The sequence below is a fragment of the Lepidothrix coronata genome, unplaced genomic scaffold, assembly GCF_001604755.1.
Source record: "Lepidothrix coronata isolate B3197 unplaced genomic scaffold, Lepidothrix_coronata-1.0 Scaffold143, whole genome shotgun sequence".
NCBI classification, from domain to species: domain Eukaryota; kingdom Metazoa; phylum Chordata; class Aves; order Passeriformes; family Pipridae; genus Lepidothrix; species Lepidothrix coronata.
This window is the reverse complement of record NW_016690323.1, coordinates 2,094,611-2,113,379: the sequence shown is the minus strand read 5'-3', so window position 1 is coordinate 2,113,379 and position 18,769 is coordinate 2,094,611. Positions and strand designations below refer to the sequence as shown.

The window sequence follows — 18,769 nt, the reverse complement described above, 5'->3', positions numbered from 1 at the left end:
GGGCCTATGAGTGCAGCGGGATGTAAGAAATCAGAGGTAGGAAATACCTTTGGCGCACGCATCTACCTCAGCCACCGCTGCCCACGCCTCGCTTTCCAGGCTGTTTTAACCGTTTCCACCTATGGAGTTCAGCGTCTCTTATAGAAAGAAAACGAGCCGTCCGTGTAGCTGACGCCCCAGCCCTCTCGACTGAACACACCGGGGTCTCGGGCCATGGCCGCCCTCTCTGGCCGGGTCCCCGCACCGCTGGGGCGCAGCCGGGGCCGCGGGAGTCCCTCCCGGTATCCCCGCTATCCCACGCCCCGGCAGCGCAGCAGGACCGGCCCCTGCCCGCCCGGCACTGGTTTCCGGCGGGACTTTGTGCGGCGGCGCTTTCCGTTCCCCGGGCTCGGCCGGGCCGCGGCGGCGGTCCGTGTGCCCGCGGCTCTCCGTGCCTGCCCGCGGTCTCCATGCAGTCTCGGGTGCTGTGCCTGGGCGGCGGGCCCGGGGGTCCCGCTGCGCGCAGAGTCCGCCTGCTCCTACGGCAGGTGCTGGGCGGCGGCGCGGCGGCGGCGCGGTGCAGCCGCCCCGAGGTCAGGGCGCTGCATAGCTCAGGTAACCAACCACCCCGGGCCCCCCCTGGCCCGGCCCCCGCAGCTGCCCCCGCAGCTTCCCCCGCAGCTCCTGCCCCGGCCACAGCGCCCAGCGCTGGCACCGCCGCGGGGTCTCGGGCAGCCGCGCTCTGCTCGCAGCCAGGCTCGGGGGAGGCCGGCGGGAGGTACCGCCCCGTGGACTCGGGTTTGTCCGGACTGCGCTGCCGCCCCTGTGCCGCAGCTCGCGAGTGTGGCGGGTCCGGAGAGGGGCGGCCGAGCTGGTGAAGGGTCTGGAGCACAAGTCCTGTGAGGAGCGGCTGAGGGAGCTCGTGGTTTTGAGCCTGGAGAGAAGGAGGTTCAGGGGTGACCTTATCGCTCTCTACAGCTGCCTGAAAGGAGGTTTTAGCCAAATGGGGGTCGGTCTCGTCTCCTAGGCAGCAAGTGACAGCACAAGAGGGCATTGCCTCAAGCTGTGCCAGGGGAGGTTTAGGTTGGACATAGGGAAGAATTTCTTCACTGAAAGGGTGATTAGATATTGGAATGGGCTACCCAGGGAGGTGGTGGAGTCACCGTCCCTGCAGGTGTTTAAGAAAAGACTGGATGTGACATTCAGCACCATGGTCTGGTTGACGTGGTGGTGTTCGGCCATAGGTTGGACTTGATGATCTCAGAGGTCTTTTCCAACCTGGTTGATTCTGTGATTCTCTAGCATGAGTGTAAAGGCCAGAGTTCAGTCACAGGCTTGCTGGGATGCTTAATGTGGCTCATCATAGTGTCTCGTCCCAGTGTTTCATCCACACTGAAGCAAGGAACAGCCCCACAGCCTGTACCTATGATAACAGCTCTCCTCTGTAGAGCATGTTACAGCTTACCATACTTTCTGTCTCTGCATCGAGCGGCTTCAGCCCTGTGCTGAGGCAGAGCCTCAGTGTTTGTGTCAGGGGCTGCTGAGGCTGGTGCATGTCAGAGCGTGCCTGCAGGGTATGGTAATGAAATAGAGCGCTGACCTTGAGCTTGCAGATGCCGTGAAGGATGACCTGAACTGCCCTGGAATATCCTCTGGTGATCTTTGAGACAGGTGACAGGCCTGTGCAGAGTAGAAGTGGTGTTTGGAAAGGGTGACCCGTGCCAGTGGTAGCTGACACTTTTTAGGATGAATGCCAAAAGCAACAAAGCTCCTAAATACAGAGCGAGTGATGAGTAGCTGTAAATTAGGGAGATAGAATGACAGCAAGTGATTCTGATGGTGGAGTACTTGCTAACACTTTTAATTACACCCCTTTAATCCCATATCTCTACATTTTATTATTTTTTAAAGTTTATTAGTTGACCTGTTCATTTCTTTGTTTAGTTTCTCAAAAGTTACTCAAGAGGAAAGTCTTTGAGGAATTGATAACCATAAAATTCCTTCAAGAATTTTTGAATAGAAAATATTTTAATTGTGAAAAGGACTAAAAACCATAGGATTATTTAGCATCAAACAAGTGAAACGGATTAAGTTAACAATGAGTGAAACAAGCACCCGAAGAAAGTTGCTCAGCACTTTTCAGCCCTTTGTTGGGATGAGTAACCTTAAGAACAAGAAATTTAGCAACATGAAAAGTAACAAATGCGACATTACTGAAAATACTTCATAATTTTAAATGTGCTATGGCATGTAATTGAGTTTAACTGAGCAATATTCATGAATACACTTTATATGTGTATGAATAATAGGAGTGCTCCCAGTTACAATCAATGATGGTAAGAGTTTTGGCAGAAAGATTTAAGTCTCAAAGCTCTAGACAACCTTGTAGCTTATTAAAGGCAGGCTAAGAGATAATATTAGGGATATTTGCCCCCCTGACACCTGAGACATCTCATTCTTTATAGTGCTTCCTGTGTTTCTGTGAATTTGGGACCCTGATAGTAAAAATACTGGTTTTTTTCTTGTTTTGTGTTCTTTCTTTTTTTAATTAATTTTTAAAATGTTTGCATGTCCTCTTGCAGACCCTAGCATTCCTATGAGGACACTGAAGTTGCAAAGAGGTGATCTGAAATTTTTTGTACCATATGTTTTTGCACTTTCTATGCAGCTGCTGTAAATAAAAGTCTTGTTGTAAGCAGTGTTGAGGTTGCATGTCTCTTCCACAAATAAGCAAAATGTTTCTGAAAAGGCTGGAAGCTGTTAAAGACTCAACAGCAAATTGTTGTGTACCCAGTAACTTGGATCTGACATCCCTCCCAAGTTGGATTTACTATCTGTCCTGGTACCTTTTAAGTCTAAGAGAGAAACTGTTGCCGAATTTTCTCCTGCTATATGTGAAGAAGCCATGCTTAGCTTTTTGGCACTGTCTGTAAAGTGAATATGGCTTGCTGGTTCAGTGGGGGCCATGGAGGAATTGCTAGACCTGCCTAATGGTAAAGCTTAAGAGAAGTCTCAAAGTGAAAGGGACTTCGTGACTAAAGGGTAATGGGAATATTTAGGAAGAGTTTGGGTTTGCACAACTTATTTAATGAGGGAAACAATTTATAGTAGCAAATGTTGTAGAAGGCTGACTGCCAAAATCAGTTCTAATGCAAGTTTCATGTTTCCTTCTAAAAGATTGAAAAGAATCAAGACTGCAGAGTTACTTGTGATGAATTATTTTAAATGCAGTATGAGCTTAACAAAGTGAAGTTGTACATAACTCAGTTCATTGTTATTTAATTATTTTAATCTGTATATAATATGAATATTTAAAAAAATCCTGACAGAATACACAGATTCAGAGGTGCTTTAAGGGGTTTGTGGGAACAAATGCTGAATTTGATGTAAACTGAAGAGCTGGAAAAATAAAAATCGTTGCCAGTCAAATAGCAAAGGCAAAGGAAGGTCTCTCATATGCTTTGCTGCTCAATGTACAGTAAGTAACTTATACTGTATAGTATATATATAGTAGGTACATTTACTGTTTTCTGCAGCTCTACCTGTTCAGGTTCTCTTCCCGTGCTTTCCAAAACCTGGTCAATTGCAGTTCATAGTCAAACCTTTGCTTAAAACCCAAAAGATCTCAGTAATATGTGTGGGAGTAACTGCTGAGTATAACACAGTCACTTCTGAAAACTGTGTCAGACTTCAGAATCCTAAAATGTTAATCATTGGTGTACTGGATCTAAGTGACTGTGGTAAAAATTGATAGATAATCTGAAAGAAGACGATGAATTGGACCGTGTGTGGGTTTTTTTTCTGGTTCTATCACTGTGTAAAGACTAAGGAACTGGTGGATGGTGGGTTTAAGTGCTTTCCAGCACATTTCCTTTTCCAGCTTTACCTGTGTCATTATCTTTGTTGAAGTTCACATGTTGGCAGCTGGGAGTGTGGTTCTGGCAATATTTTTTTTCACTGGCAAAACTTATTTAAGAAACTTCATTCTTTCTTGCCTCTCATAACATTCCTGTAATTGTTCGTTGCCTCCGTAGTTGTACAGGGAGTTGTACGGGGGCTGCATTGTGGTGACTGAAACGATTCCAGGGATTTGATTTACGGTGAGGCCTTATGAACAGCTGTTGCGTCAGCGCAACTGAGAAGGCAGCAAATGGAGATGGGAATTTTCAAAGCCAGTTGTCTGAAAGTTGGCAGAGTTATGCCGACTTAGGTTCAAATTATTCTAACATTTAAGAGAGAAAAGACTGGTGGTAGAAAAAATAGTGTATTTTATTAGATATGCAGATATAACTGGAACAAATGGATGATCTGTCAGGCAGGTAAGTTGTATAGTCTTTGGTAGGGTTTCACTGTTGTTCCACGAGTGGATGTTAGTATATTGTTTCTGAGTTTTATTATGTAATAGTTGTTCAAAATTTAATTTTTCCTGTTAAACAACTGTTACAGGCCTGATACGTATTGGTGTGTTCTACATGTCCTGCCCATTTTAATGCATAAAATTGAAGTTGTACCCGCTTAGCAAACTCAGGAACTCAGGGTAGTAAGAGATGCCACAGTGAATTTAAAAGCTGTTTTGTCAGTTTTGGGTAACTTTTCTGTAAATGGGAAGTTTTAAAAACAATCATATTGATTTTCAGTTGTAGATTCTTTTTAGTTTAAATACACTGTTGAAATTATACTAATGTATTTTTTACCTAAGCTCTGTTTAGAATACATTGATAGTCTGGGTTTTTTTGCACTGAGTAAACTGTACTTCAGGAATCTTCATACAGTTTTAAAACACTCTGAGCTAATTCTTCACATAAGTAGCACTGGCTACAGAAGATTTGAAAGGGAACACTGGTGATGAGGTAGGCATCTGTTACCCTGTGACTGAGAGTAGCTAGTTGATATGGCTTTATGCAGACAGCTATCAGAAACCTCCCACTCAGGCTTTCATGCTCATGGGGGATTTCAGCCATGCGGACGTCAGCTAGGAGAGCAATCTGGCATTGTGTATGCACTCTTGGTACCTTGTGAGCAGTGGAAATTGGTGGAAATTTTGTAACACAGATGCCAGAGAGACTGGTCAGGGTTAACTCTTCACTTCATCTGCTGCTTTCAAGTAGGAAAGAATTGTGACCAGTTTGGTCATAGGTGGGAGGCTGGATTTCAGTGACCAGAACGTGATTGAGTTGCAGATCTGGAGGAAGGCTGGGAAGGTAAGCAGCAGAGTTAGGATCCTTTGATTTATGGACTGCAGGTTTTCACTTACTCAGGAAATTGGTAGGTAGAATCCTTTGTGTAACAACCACAAAGAGGAAAACTGCACAGGAGAGCTTGAAGATTTTTAAAGAAAACTTAAAGATGGCTCAGGAATAAACCACTCCACAGTAGCAAGAGGCCTGCTTGGCCAAGCAGGGAACTTCTCAATGAACTACAGTACAAAAAGGGAGCATACAAAAGTCCAAATAAGGACAGACAACGGAAATGTAAAAGCCCAATTTGGTGTGTAGGGACAAAATCCCTACCCTCTTGTCAGAGTGCAGATCTTAAGTCTGGAAGGACTCTGATAAGCTTGAGAACTGTGTCATGGTTTTAATCTGTGAAAGTTGAAAAGGAAGTATGAAGTTCTGCCTCTGGACTAAAGTTTTGCTATGTGCCACTGTAGACTGGGGAGGGACTGGCTGAGTAGCAACTTTGGTGAAAAGGCTGTGGGGTTGCAGTGTATGTCTAGTTGAATATGAGCCAACACCTCATAGCAATTAAGGTGAATCACAGACTGGACTACATTAGAAGCATGGGCAATAGCAAAGGGAGAGTTCATCTCTAGCACTGGTGGGGCTCTGCCTGGAATGCTGAGTCCAATTGCAGGTTCCACAATTTTAGGAGATAATGAGAAACTGATGGAGTCTGCTGGAGGGTTACCAAAATCATGAGGGACCTAGAGCACCTCACGCTGAGGAGAAGCTGAGGGGTGTGGGTTTGTTTGTTTTGCAACAGGCCTAACAGAGGAGAAATCTGTTGGCAACTTAACAATTATAATTACAAAAATGATTAAGTCTAACTCTATAGCAGCAGATAATATATCAAAAGGCACTCATCACAAACTAGGGTTTGGGAGGCTCGAACTGGACAGTGGGACAAACCTTTTTGTTAGGAGAATAGTACAGCAGGGGAAGAGGTTGGCTAGAATGGCTGTGGAACATCCGTCCTTGAAGGTTTTTGAGATTCAGTCAGACAGAGCCACAGCTCATCAGATCTTCTCTTGGAGGTTAAATGATGTTGAGCAGGGGGTTGGAGAAGATCACCAGTATTTCTGAAGTGTTTTGGTAATTGATGAAATGGACATCTTAGCACTTCTTTCACATGGTAAGTGTATTATGAAGAGATATTCCGAAATTTGTATATCAAGTCTATGGGAGATCATCATGCTATTAAACATTTAAGACTGACTTTTCACATCATTACACTTTTGTAATTGAGCACTATCAGACTCCCCACCTTCAAGGTATGCTATTGGCCCAAACAAAAAAAAGCTCTCTGCTAAGTAAAGATTGTAAGCTTTCTACATGACTGGATGTCAGATAAGATTCCATGTTCATGCTGTCGATTTTCTACTAATGCAGAAAAATGAAGGAAAAGATTCATTTCCTGGAGTAAATACCAATATTTTGGTTTAATGATGCTTTGGATTTTAATTAGTAAAGACAATCATTAGCCTAAAACAGACAATTGAAAACTCCAGCGTTAGCTTCAAAACTAAAAATTAAAAAAAGAGGAGGTCTAACAAGAATGTTGAGTAGAAATAGAGTAGTATTCAAATTTCATGTTTGAAGTAATTATTTTGGTTTCTTAGAGGAAAAGACTTGAGGTCATAAAAAAGGGCAACTGGGGTGGACTTTTTTGGTTAGATTGGAGATAGGTTTTTTTGTGTAAACCTTCGTCTATTTTGACAGCAGCAGCTGTCAGTCTGCAGTGTCCTGTCTGCAGCAGCTGAGCTTCACCTCATCTATATGTGAAAGCAGTGGTGGTCGAGGAACAAACCTAGTGAGTGCAGGGAATAGGTTTCTGTCCCTCCTACTTATGTGTTTGGGAGGTTGCCAGTACTGATATGTGATGCAGAATAGGTGACAGTGTTGCTCAGTGACTGTATAATATTTGCAGCCATAAAGATAGCCAATAAGAGCTGCTATGAAATGAAATGACTCTTCAAGGATAAGTGAGGGTGGACAATCTTTTCTGTTTCTTCATGGAAATATGCTGGATAAATATCAGTTAAAAGCATAGGAGTTTTTTTCCTCCTTTCCTTCACTTTAGAATGAACTGAAGACCTGGAAATATACATTTGAATATAATACAGATTTCAGACTTTCCTTTAACAGGTGTGATTTTCCGACACAGAAATTCATATTAGCAGAGCTTAGCACCTTCACAGTTTTAATATGCTCTTGCTGTTGTTGGCTTTTGAAACCAGATGGATAGTTTGTGTACAAGTGAATGTGTAATATACCAAGATGATTGTTAGAGTCCATTAACCTCACATATTTTCAGGACTAAAGAGGCCAAAAGGCAATAAATTCAGCGACCTAAAAACATAATGTTCCTGAAGCTTCATTGTAGTGTCTTCTAAAAACCCTCATAATATAAATACAGTTTACACATGAGACTGGAACTATTTGTGTTGTCACTTAAAAAACTAAATACATGTATAGATCTGTTCAGGGTGGGTTTTTTTGCAGTAGCATTTATTTAAAAATGGCCTTTTCAGAGGTATTCATTTCCTTTTTTCTTAATGTGTTATTTTACTAGAAAAATGGTGAGTAGAATAAAACTTTTTTCTACTTTGTAGTTGAGATGCAACTTGTTTATCTTCAGATATTACCAGTGTTGAAAATAATTTAAACAGCAGTGTCTTTTCAGCATACAGGAATGAATAGTAGGATTAGGAAATAGTCTTGTGGGAGGTGGAGAGGAGAAGAGGGATAGTTGGTGTGATAATTACTAGCTTTCAAATAGAAGACCAGTCAAACATGCCAAGTCCAGAGTAAGACTGCATGTTTGAGAAGCCTTCTTTCTGAGATTCTAAAATAAAGTCATCCACAGTGCGTCAGAACAAAGGTCCATCAAGTCTACTATTCCATATTGAGAACAGTGAGTAGGAGATGTGGGGGGAGAGTAAAAGCACAGGGTGTTGTTCATGCAGGGGTGCCCTGCCAAAGTGCTTTCCCAGCCTCTGGCTGCCTCCTCTGCATCTCAGAGGCTGGGAGCTAGAGATGCTGCCTTTCTATTCAGTAGCCTAGGCCATGGTGTACTGAGTGGAAAAAATAAGTCTGCACACCTGAAGAGCCCTTCCTTCTTAGTTACTGTAAAAAGCAGATATAGATATTGATATTGTTTCTGTCTTAAAGTGTAGGTCTAAAGAAGAGAACATCAGGTTCAGTGCACTGCAGTTACTGTGCATGTTCGAATTTCCATATTGCCAGAGATGCAATTCACACCTTTCTATTCCAGATGCAGGAGAAAGAGCTCATTGCATGTATTGAGGCTGTTTTCATATCTACTTTTTTTCCCAGAGTCTCTTCAGAGTCCTGTTACTGAGTCGTGATCTTTATGTGCTGCCAATTTCTGACCCATGTTGCACGGGCTCTTAAAAGACCTGCTTTCTCTGTATGTTGTCTGCCTCGTGAATGAGATGTCCCCCTTTAGTGCTTGTCTTGTTTCAGTAGCCATACCTCTTTGTGTACCTTGGGGCACTGTCTCTCACTGTTTTCCCCAAAGACTGTGGTATCTAAGATTACTGTTTTCTGTGTGGGAAACAAGAAAGCAGGAGCATATTTCACTGCTTACCTAAGCAAGCCTTATATAGGCTACAAAGTCTCCATCACAAACTCCTGTGTGTATAGCCCTTGTCCGCAGTAGTGTGGTAGTAGCTTGTGAGATGGATTGGAGTATATAGGCTATTCCATAATTTACCACATAGTCAAACAATGTGGGATACGTGCTCTCAAATTATGAGTCTTGCTGATTTAATGCCACCATTTTACTGAGAAGACTGTTATCAGTTCCTTGCCAGCTGGTGAAACACTGGAAAGAGCCTGTCTGGAATGAGATATCTGTTCGAAGAGTTTGGAAATGCAGTGGAAATGGACTAACCAAACATGAGTTTTTAAACAAGTACAGAAGAAAAAAATTGAGACAAGAAAATACAGTCCAGGTGGAAGTGTGTGATAAGATTAGTGGGCTAATCCTTCCTGTGCTCATTTAGCTAGGAAAATGGACTCTCCTGTCTTGGTTTATTATTGCTTGAAGTTCTGTTAAACACTGCTAATATTTTTGCTTTCTGGGCAGATGCAGGCTGGAGGCAACATCTGTCACCAGGCAGCAACAAACCTATTAAAAGATGAATACCCTGACTGTATCCTAGGGATTTTGTGGGCTCGGCTCTCACCACATCTTACATATAGTTCCCTCCCAGCCCATTTTTCGTGGAAGTTTGTAGAGTCCATTGATGGCTGGAATACCTGTGGGATTTTTGGACATAGTTAGATGTGCTGGTCAAGGGTTAGCGCACTAGGGACTGAGATAAATACCACCTGAAGAGATAGATTTTCTGTTTTTCACCTAGATCAAACTCAGTTGTGATTTGTTTTTTTTTTAGGGAGTGCAGGAAATCAACTAAAGCTTTTCAGCTTATGTGCTAATAGACTGAGTAATTGAGATTCTGTCCTGTAGTTGATATCATCATTCCAACGTATTGAAAAAGTCTGACATCTTGTTGTTTTGGCATCTTGTCCCTACTGTGTTTTGGAAGACTGTGTATGCACGAAAAAGTATTTACAACTTGAGCTGTGGTGATTTCAGCTAGGAGCTAATTAATCATATATTCTGGTCTCATTGCATGTTGACTGGGGAATGGAGAGAAAATAAACTGTCACTAATTTCCTAAGAATATGTAAGGCAACCTGCTCTTTTTAGAATGTTAAAATTCTTCCTAGCTTTTGCAGGAGGCAGTGAGCTCCTAGGGTGTTTTCATCAACTTGGAGACATTTTCATAGAATCATAGAATATCCTGAGTTGGAAGGGACCCACAAGGATCATTGAGGTCCAACTCCTGGCCCTGCACAGAACACCTCAAGAATCATACCATGTGCTTGAGACTGTTGTCCAAACACTTCCTGAATTCTGTCAGGCTTGGTGCTGTGACCACTTCCCTGGGGAGCCTGTTCCAGTATCCAACCACCCTGTAGGTGAAGAACCTTTTCTTAGATCTCCCCTGACACAGCTTCATGCTGCTCTGGTCACCACAGAGAAGAGATCAGTTCCTGCCCCTGCCCCTCCCCTCATGAGGAAGCTACAGATTGCAATGAGGTCTCCTCTTGGTCTTCTGTCCTCCAGGCTGAACAAGCCAGGTGACCTCAGCTGTTCCTCATACTGCTTCCCCTCATCCCATCGCCATGAGTAGCCCAGATTAGAAAGGTGTGGAGGAAAAAATGTTGGTGCCCTGCCATGATCCTCTTTAGCTGTTCCCCAATGAGAAAGTGATTGGAGCTGCAGCAGAAGAAAGAGAAAAGGAGAGAATGCTTAGGCAATAATAGTTTTTCTTACTTTAAAACTTAGAGAAATGGGCAAAACACTAGGAGAGCCATAGACTAGATATTACTCCCTGCAGTGCTTGAGTCTGTTGTTAGTAAATTTAAGTGACTCTTAATTTAAGATATGTAACAGTTCCCAGAATGGGAGCCAGGGACCTAAGCTAATGCAGAACTTTCTTTTGGAGTGAGTTTGAATGCATCACACTGAAGAGGGCATAGTACTCTTTGGTGCATTTGAAATGCAAATTCAGCAAAGGCCAGAAAATTAGCTATAGCCCTAGACAGCTGCCTAATTCTTAGCTTAGCCCAGCTCTGTCCAGGACCATCCCGCCTCTGGGCTTTTGCACAGATCAGCCAAAGAAGGGTTCTTAGCTCTAGCATGGAAAGTGGGAACTGCTTGGTGCTGCTTGCACTTAGGACCAGGGATGAATTCTTATTCATCTTTTATATGGCAGTACTGCTGTTGCCTGTCTCCCACTTTCTGGCAAGCCATCGGAGCACTGTATTGTTGCATAAAATGTGGGAACAATAACCAGCTTACTATCTTTTGCCAATATTTTAGGGAAAAAATGGGACCCTGATTATTTATACTTCAGAAGCCACATAAAGACCCATGTTCAGGCATGTATGTCAGGTTGTGAATCCCAGTCTTGGCAAGTCAAGCCCTTCAATGTGGGAGGAAATCAGCTACAATCCTTTCTTTACTGCTTGCTGTTTGTTACTGTAGGTGATTCTCCTCTGGCTGCTATAAATCTAAACGTGTAACCTTTCCCATGGATTGTGTGAGTCATGTCAGGACCTGGGGATTCTCAGTCCTGTGAGATGAGCAGTAACATCTGGGTGTGCTGGAAGAAAATGGCTTTTGAGTGCAAAACTACAGTCACTGCTAACTGAAAGGAGAGCTTCTGTGTGTATGGAAGGAGTTTTAGTTACCTCTTAATTTGGACAAGTGGCTTCTTCAGCATTTCCCTTTCTGGTTCCAGCATTTGTCTTCCAAAATGTTTGACTCCCTCCACGGTGCTGTAGACTGAGTCCTCTTGGATAGAGTAGGACAAGGGGCAGATCTACAAGAGAGTTTTTAAAGTTGGATCTTGTTTGTGATCTCTGTACTTTATACATCTTATTTTTGAGAAAAGCACAAACACAAAAGACAGTTCCAAAACTTGGCCTCAGTTCATGGAAAGGTAATGTAATCACAGTGCTGTGGCAAAACTACACCCCTGTGCAGCAGTCTTACTCCAGTAGTCCTCTCCATCCTCATGCACGCACTACAGTGTCAATTGAGCACTGGAGGTGGTGTTATCTTCAGCACCAGTCATGGAAAAAAACGTCATTTAACTAGAGTAATTTTAGTTTCATGGTGCTTCTGAACTCATTTATGTAGCCCAGATTGTCTCTTGAAAAAAATAATCTTCAGGTTTGTTACCAGTCTACAGCTCATTTTCTTGGGATTTGGGTGTTGTGCTGTTTTTTTGTGTGACTGCTGCTGCCTTGGTGCTCACCCATCCTGACTGCAAACTAGTTTTCACTTTTGATTTTCACGAGAAAGAAAGAAGAAATTTAATTCAAGCCTATGGCTGCAGAAAGATAGATAAGACAGGCAGATCATAGTAAGAGACCAGTAAATAAACTGTCCAGATGCTCTAGGTTTGGCAAAATCCAGAGCAAGAAATGCTTGAGACCTCTCAAACCTTGGAAAGGTGCCAGGTTCTGCAGCCATGTAGTCAGGGAATGCAGGAAGAGCCCACTGGCATGAATCTGTCATTTTGTACCTCCAACAGATACTGTTTCAGGCTGCTTGAAAGCTCAGGAAGATTATCACCCTACAGGTGTTTCTCATTGGTCATTCTGCAGGCAAATGTGCTGAAGATTTAATTTCAGTAAATCAACAATGGTAGCTGGAATGGGGTTCTACACTGAGCTTGAATTCCATAGGTCCCAACAAAGTAATGTATGGTTATAACAAAAAAAAACAAAACAGTCAAGGAATATAAATTAAATGCAAATTGTCCAGGTACCTGATCTGTGGAAAAGCAGCAGAGCCTAATTAATAAACACAAACACATTAGAGGCTGCTTTGTGAACACACAGTCAGCCTTACCACAGCAGGCCTATGTTTTTAATTTTAAGGACTTTAGGCTCTTAGAAAGTATCTGAAGTATCTGAGAACTAAAAGACTTCTTTTCTTTTTTTTTAGGTGATACTGTCACTATTGGAGATGTGTCTTTTAAACTCAAAACACCGAAGAACCCAGAACTTGTTCCACAGAACTACAGTAAGAATCTGCTTTCTTTTTGAATGAGGTTCAAGACTTTATTCAGAAAACTTCTACTCACTCAATCACCCCACAGACTTTACTGAAATTATCTAAGAAATATATTTTGAAAAAGCAGGAAATTTGGAGAAGGCTGTCTTTGCTGAGTATATCTCTGGTCAGCTGATTGTATAGGAATCTCTTAACTTTGAATGTAACTTGTTCCACTGGTCAGTAGGATAGTAAAAGGATCATTTGTGTATGTTTAATTATTTTGTTGAAAAGGGTTCCTATCCAGAAATTACTTCTAAAAATAATCTCAAATTGTTTGGTCGTAAAACTGTGGCAGTTTAGAATTATCATTCAATTGCATTGTAATTATATGTCCTAGGAGTTTGGCAGATGTATGGTGTTTTTCTGCTGTGATATTTAGTATTCCCAGATTGTCATGTTATTGTTGTCAGCAAACATACAGATCTTCACAATCCATCAAAGTTAATGAGAAGTCAATTGCATAGTGATGAAAAATGCTGTCAAATACAAAAGACACAGCTAGTTACACACATTAAGAATGCACATACATGTACTTACAAATTAATTCGCATTATGTTTTGATACCTTATTAAAAATGTCATGGATCTGCAGCCATCCTTATTTCCTGATTGTTGATTGAGAATACACGCTTCTTGAGCTTTTTCTTTTGCACCATGGATCAGCAAGTGAATCATGCTTGTGTTGTGGCATTTCGTAGTACAGTACAGGAAAATGTTTCCTGAGGATCCAAAATGATCAGTTGCTATTTGTTCAACACTTTCACATATAGGCTGCTGGATGTCCAAAATGCAAATTAAAAAACACTCACCAAAACCTGATTTTCCATTCAGATAAATTTGCAGACCAAAACCAAGCACAAATGGCATTCTGAAGGGGTATGCATGTCTTATACTATGCATAGACAAGGACAAGCACCAAGAACTCCCAATTACTGTCCTTGCTGGGCTTGAAAAGTTCTACAGATGAATAGTGAGTGTAGCCATTCACTTGAAGTGGATTTGCTTTCCAGTATGTCTAAATTCATTCCATGACATTTTGACTCAGACACCAAGAAAACTGGGGCACTGGGTTTTCTTTGGCCTTTTAGAAAGATGGCATTGATAATATCAACAAGGGACTTGCCACTGCACATCTGGCAGGATGGCAGGTACCTGCTGGGAGAAAGAGATTGAGGGCAAAAGGGATGTTACAGGTGTACAGGGAATGCTGCTGGTACAGTGTCAGAAAGGGCGAGAGCTGCTGCGTGAAAGTTTGTAATTTTCTTGGACAATGGTGCTGCGGTTCATCAGACAGGCATTAGGTGATCCTGCTTGAGCAGGAGGGTTGGACAAGATGACATGCAGAGGTCCCTTACAGCTTCAACTGTTCTGTGTTTCTGTGCTTCATGATTTTGAAAGGTGCCATCCCAACTGTGGGATGGTAGACCTATGTTACTACTGATATGTTTGTTTCTTACCACTATTCTGTCATGCAGCATTTCTTCTGAAATATTTGCCCTTTGAGAGGTGTAGCAGAAATATAGAGTCATAGAATGGCTTGTATTGGAAGGGGCCTTTAAAGACCATCTAGTCCAACACCCCCAGCAATGAGCAGGGACATCTTCAGCTAGATTAGGTTGCTCAGAGAGCAATACAAAGAGGAAGGTTTGGTTTGCTTTCAGTCTGACTTGTGTGAAATCTGCCATTAGTCTGGTGGGCCAGATCACTGATCTGCATCTGGATTGTGGGCTGCTTAATTCTCATACCCCAGTAAGCATCACACTGTCACTTCCCTACCAGGTGATCTAAGGTAACAAAAATTTCCAATGCCATGTGCCAGCTCTTGCTGTTACAGGGTAGCCTATGAGGAAAGGGTTTCTTTTTTAGACTGTAATGACAATTCCCATACCTCATGAGTTCCCTGGGAATGCAGCCAAATGGTTGAGAAATGCTGCTCTGTATTATTACTTTTCATATGCTGCTCTGTATTACTACTTTTTGTAGCTCCTTAAAGGATAGATTTTTGCTTTTCACCCTTTATTTTGTATGCTTCTTTTCTCATTTTGATCACAAAGGACATCGGTTGTCTATGCTAATGACTGATGTGATCCATTTCACTTATTTATAATTCTTGTAGATTGTTTTGCTTTCTGGTTTTGTTTGCTGTACCGAATGTGTTAGTTTTAACAATGCCTTCCCAGTCACTATTACATGTTTTGTTCAATCTGCACTTTTCAGCAAGGTAAATGTTAACTGTAAGTTACTCTAGCAACATCTCTTTCTGAGAAGGTAAGAGAATTATAAAAGCATTTGGAAGAATGAAAGGAGAAATTTTTGTAGTTAATGATTATAAGAAGGAAAAAGTGGTTGAAAACTGATAGCAAAAAGGTTATTAAATATGGAACTCTACAGAATTATGAGATCTTAGCTAAAATCTGATATCAAAACAAAATGTAACATTTATTAGAACATATATATTATTTTGTTTCTCTTCGTAATCATAACTGAAAGGAACTTGTGTCATGCTTGGGATACTCTTGTTCATCAGTATTGTACTGACAGTAGGATTACTTAAGGTACAAAACTTTGCTTGTAAACTTAACTATTAAATGAGTTAAAATTTAGTAAAGTAGAATAATAATGTATTTAATAGCATAAAATATATTTAAAATACTTAAATACAGTTTATTGGTACATTTAAACTTAGGAATTTTTTTTATCTCTTAGTGTTCAAGTTCTTTGGTAATGTTACTATGGAGAACAAAGTTATATTCCTGAAGTGAAGTAGGTTGTGTTCACTCCATATTGATTATCATCTCTTTATGAGATATTTAGAGAGTATGTGCTTTACTTAACACTTTTTTTGTTCTTTTAAGAGTAGTTTTTGTTTTTCTTTGTGAATGCTGTAGATACAAGTTGTTTTGGTGTAAAACAGATGAACACAATTTATGCATGTATGTACTAATTTATAAACTAAAATGTCATATATTTTGAATTTTTTTTGTAATTAATATTACATTTAAATGAGAAAGTACTTACATGATTTCTTTTAAACTAAGACTAGAAATAATTACATTATCTTCATAAGTGGGAAATATTCCTGAAAAGGTCTCAGACATTGCAGTGGTTGTAGTGGAGTAAGAACTAATAGGAGGGAATTGAAGCAGTTACAGTTCATTTATTAGTATCGCATATGATATTGTTTTCTAGCCTATCTTTTGTGTAAAATAAAATGTTTCCGCTTTTTTCTTCTGCCACATAAAAGCCGTGTTGTTGAAAGTGCACATCTATAATTTGCAGCAGATTTTAGGGATGTTATAACTTATTCTTAACTCAGCATTGTTATTCTAGGCTTAAAAATAGCCTTAAAAATCTGAAGAAATCATAACACAATGAGGAAGGTAAATGTGTTAAGTACCTACAAAACTTCACATTTGTCATTTTGTCACATAATTGCTACAAAAAAATGTGTTTTTTTTCTATTACTAAATTAGATTGATTTTTAACTGATTTTTGCACCTTATTATATTTTGCAGAAACAGATAGGATAGGTATTGCTGGTTGCCCTATGTTTTCATGTCTTTGCTTTTCAGGTTTTATGCTAGATGCCTAGCAAGTTCGGTATGAAATATTCCATTTTATGTGTTAATGTTAAATATTAATTTGTTTTGCTGTTGTTGACAAATGGCTTTTTCTCGAAGATGATAATTAAAGGTACATAAAATCTGAATTCTTTTTAAAGGTGACAAGCAAAAATGAGTCATACACAAGGGAATTTTATTAATGGGATTTCTGTTATAACTGTCTGATACATTCTAGAAAGAGGGCACTTATTTTTGCACTGCTCGTTCTTTTATCAGTAAAAATAAACCCTATATTTTTAAAGTCTCACCATGCCTGAAAGCACGATTGTATCTTTAATTTTACTTTGGAGAAATTTTGTATGACTTTCTGTGATAGTTTAGATCTAAAATTGAATTGCAAGAATGCACATTATTTTTTTTTTTAATGTTGAATTCATGTCAATGCACTGCTTTCCTTAATGGTTTCTGGAAATGTTATGAAAATGACATTTCATGTGTTTATTAATTTTGACAAAACGATTCCTAACACAGCTCTTCCAGGACACTTCGTTCAATGATGGCAAATCCTCATTAAGACAGGGAAAGGGATGTTCTCTTGCAACAGGACTTTGCTGCTCTGTGAAGGTGCAAGTGCATTTGAGAGACTGTAGTCATGTTACATGTAGCTGCATTGAATTGTGCAAGATTAATTTCAAACAGTGCATGGTTTTGTGCCAGATGTCCTGAGTCTTAGCGCCCTCTTCAATGTGTGATCAAAAGGGACGTGCGTGTGTACAGGGGATTAAGTGAGAAATTCTATTAGTTTTTTTTCAGTTGAAATATATGAAACAGTGATTGTCGTGAGGAATTTAAACAGAATGTTTGTGCACATAATAATGAGATACAAAGAAGGTAGCACTAAATGGATTACTGTGCTTGAAATTGTTCTACTGTTGAGGAAATCGGGATTATTTCTCTTTAATAGGCTCAGTGGTGTCAGCAGTTTCTGTTTATTTATTCTTCAGCAAAAGAGTAAGATGACTCTGTGTCCTTTTCACAGGATGGCGTGCACCACATACCAAAGCCAGGACAAGTGTACGTTCAGTTTTTGCTCAGAATAGGTTCAGATTTGCACTGGAATGTGTGTTCATTCTGCTCCATGCTAACTTTACATCTGAGTGTCAGAGTGCAACACATTATAGAGACAGGTTGTATTGCAGTATGACTGTAATGTTGTGCTAACAAAAGATTAAGTCATTGCATAGTTCCTGAGATTAGCTCAGCTGGTTAGGGCATGGTGCTAATATCACCAAGGTTACGGGTTTGATCTCCATACGGGCCATTCACTTAAGAGTTGGACTGCATGAGCCTTGTGGGACCCTTCGAACTCAGAATATCCTGTAAGTACTTCATTCCTAGCCTCAGGGAAGATGTCTTCTGTTAGAGATGGTGATTATTTCAACACTACATTTCATGTAGGCTTCCAACTGTTATTTGGGTGTTACGACCTCATCCAGAATCTGAAATGGTGGTCTTTTTGTCAGTAGAGTTCTGAACATTTTGCATCATTATCCCTGTTTTGTCTGTACTGAGAGTGAGGCACAGGGAGATACAGGGACATGGAAACCTACAGCAAAGGTCTCAGGTGGAGCTCAGAGAATCATGTGCCTCAAAGCAAGGTCAGCTGAATCTGAACCATTCCTGAGAGATGTTTGTCATCCTTGTTCTTAAGATGTGATGGTGACATGGATTTCACAACCTCTCTGCACACTTTGCTCCAGTAATTAATGATTCTTTTGTGACGAAAGCTTGTTCAAATACCTCATTTAGGTCTTTCGAGGCATACTTTCAGTTCCCTTGGGTCTTATTTTATCTAGCATAACCATGATATACAGATAACTTTTTTCTTCGTGGTGGTTCTGTCTTGCATATTGGAAAACAGTTATTTATTTTCTGAACTGAATTCCAATTTATTTTGGTAATTTTTCTTGCTTTTTTCTAGAATCTCTCATACTTTTCAGTGCTGAACTGAGCAGTTGCACCTTAAAGCAGTATGACCCTCCAGTGGGAGTCTGGGCTACAGATAACTGCTCTGACTGTGTGTTTCTCTATGAGTTGTACATCCAGCTAAGAATAGTTTCGTTTATTCCATGTTTATGTGTCACTAAGAGAAACATAGTTTTCTGAATCCCATTCAGGGTTTCTTCCAGAAAGCTATTTGGTTTTACATGTTTCCTTTATATTATCTTTTAATTTACATGAAGAAATATGATTTATCTATGTAGAACTGAAGCAATCAACTCAGAGGAATTAATCTATGAGTTTATGGTCTCATCCAAGAAGTAACTTCCCCCTTTCTAAGCCCCT

The 18,769-nt window shown here is 40.6% G+C and overlaps 1 protein-coding gene and 1 long non-coding RNA gene across 2 annotated transcripts in view; one reads left to right on the top strand and one right to left on the bottom strand.

Annotated features, from left to right (window-relative positions):
- Positions 1-434: 434 nt before the first annotated feature.
- VWA8 (von Willebrand factor A domain containing 8) overlaps positions 435-18,769 on the top strand; it is a 182,055-nt gene continuing 163,720 nt past the window's right edge. The window contains exons 1-2 of the mRNA XM_017827812.1: positions 435-594; positions 12,751-12,828. Of these exons, the coding sequence (XP_017683301.1) occupies positions 450-594; positions 12,751-12,828 (223 nt within the window). The 5' untranslated portion in view covers positions 435-449. The remainder of the gene's footprint in view (positions 595-12,750; positions 12,829-18,769) is intronic.
- Positions 7,257-17,804, bottom strand: LOC108503656. The gene is made up of 3 exons (XR_001876889.1): positions 17,739-17,804; positions 10,877-10,886; positions 7,257-7,267 (listed from the first exon to the last, which is right to left on the bottom strand). It is a non-coding gene; the product is annotated as an uncharacterized LOC108503656 (long non-coding RNA).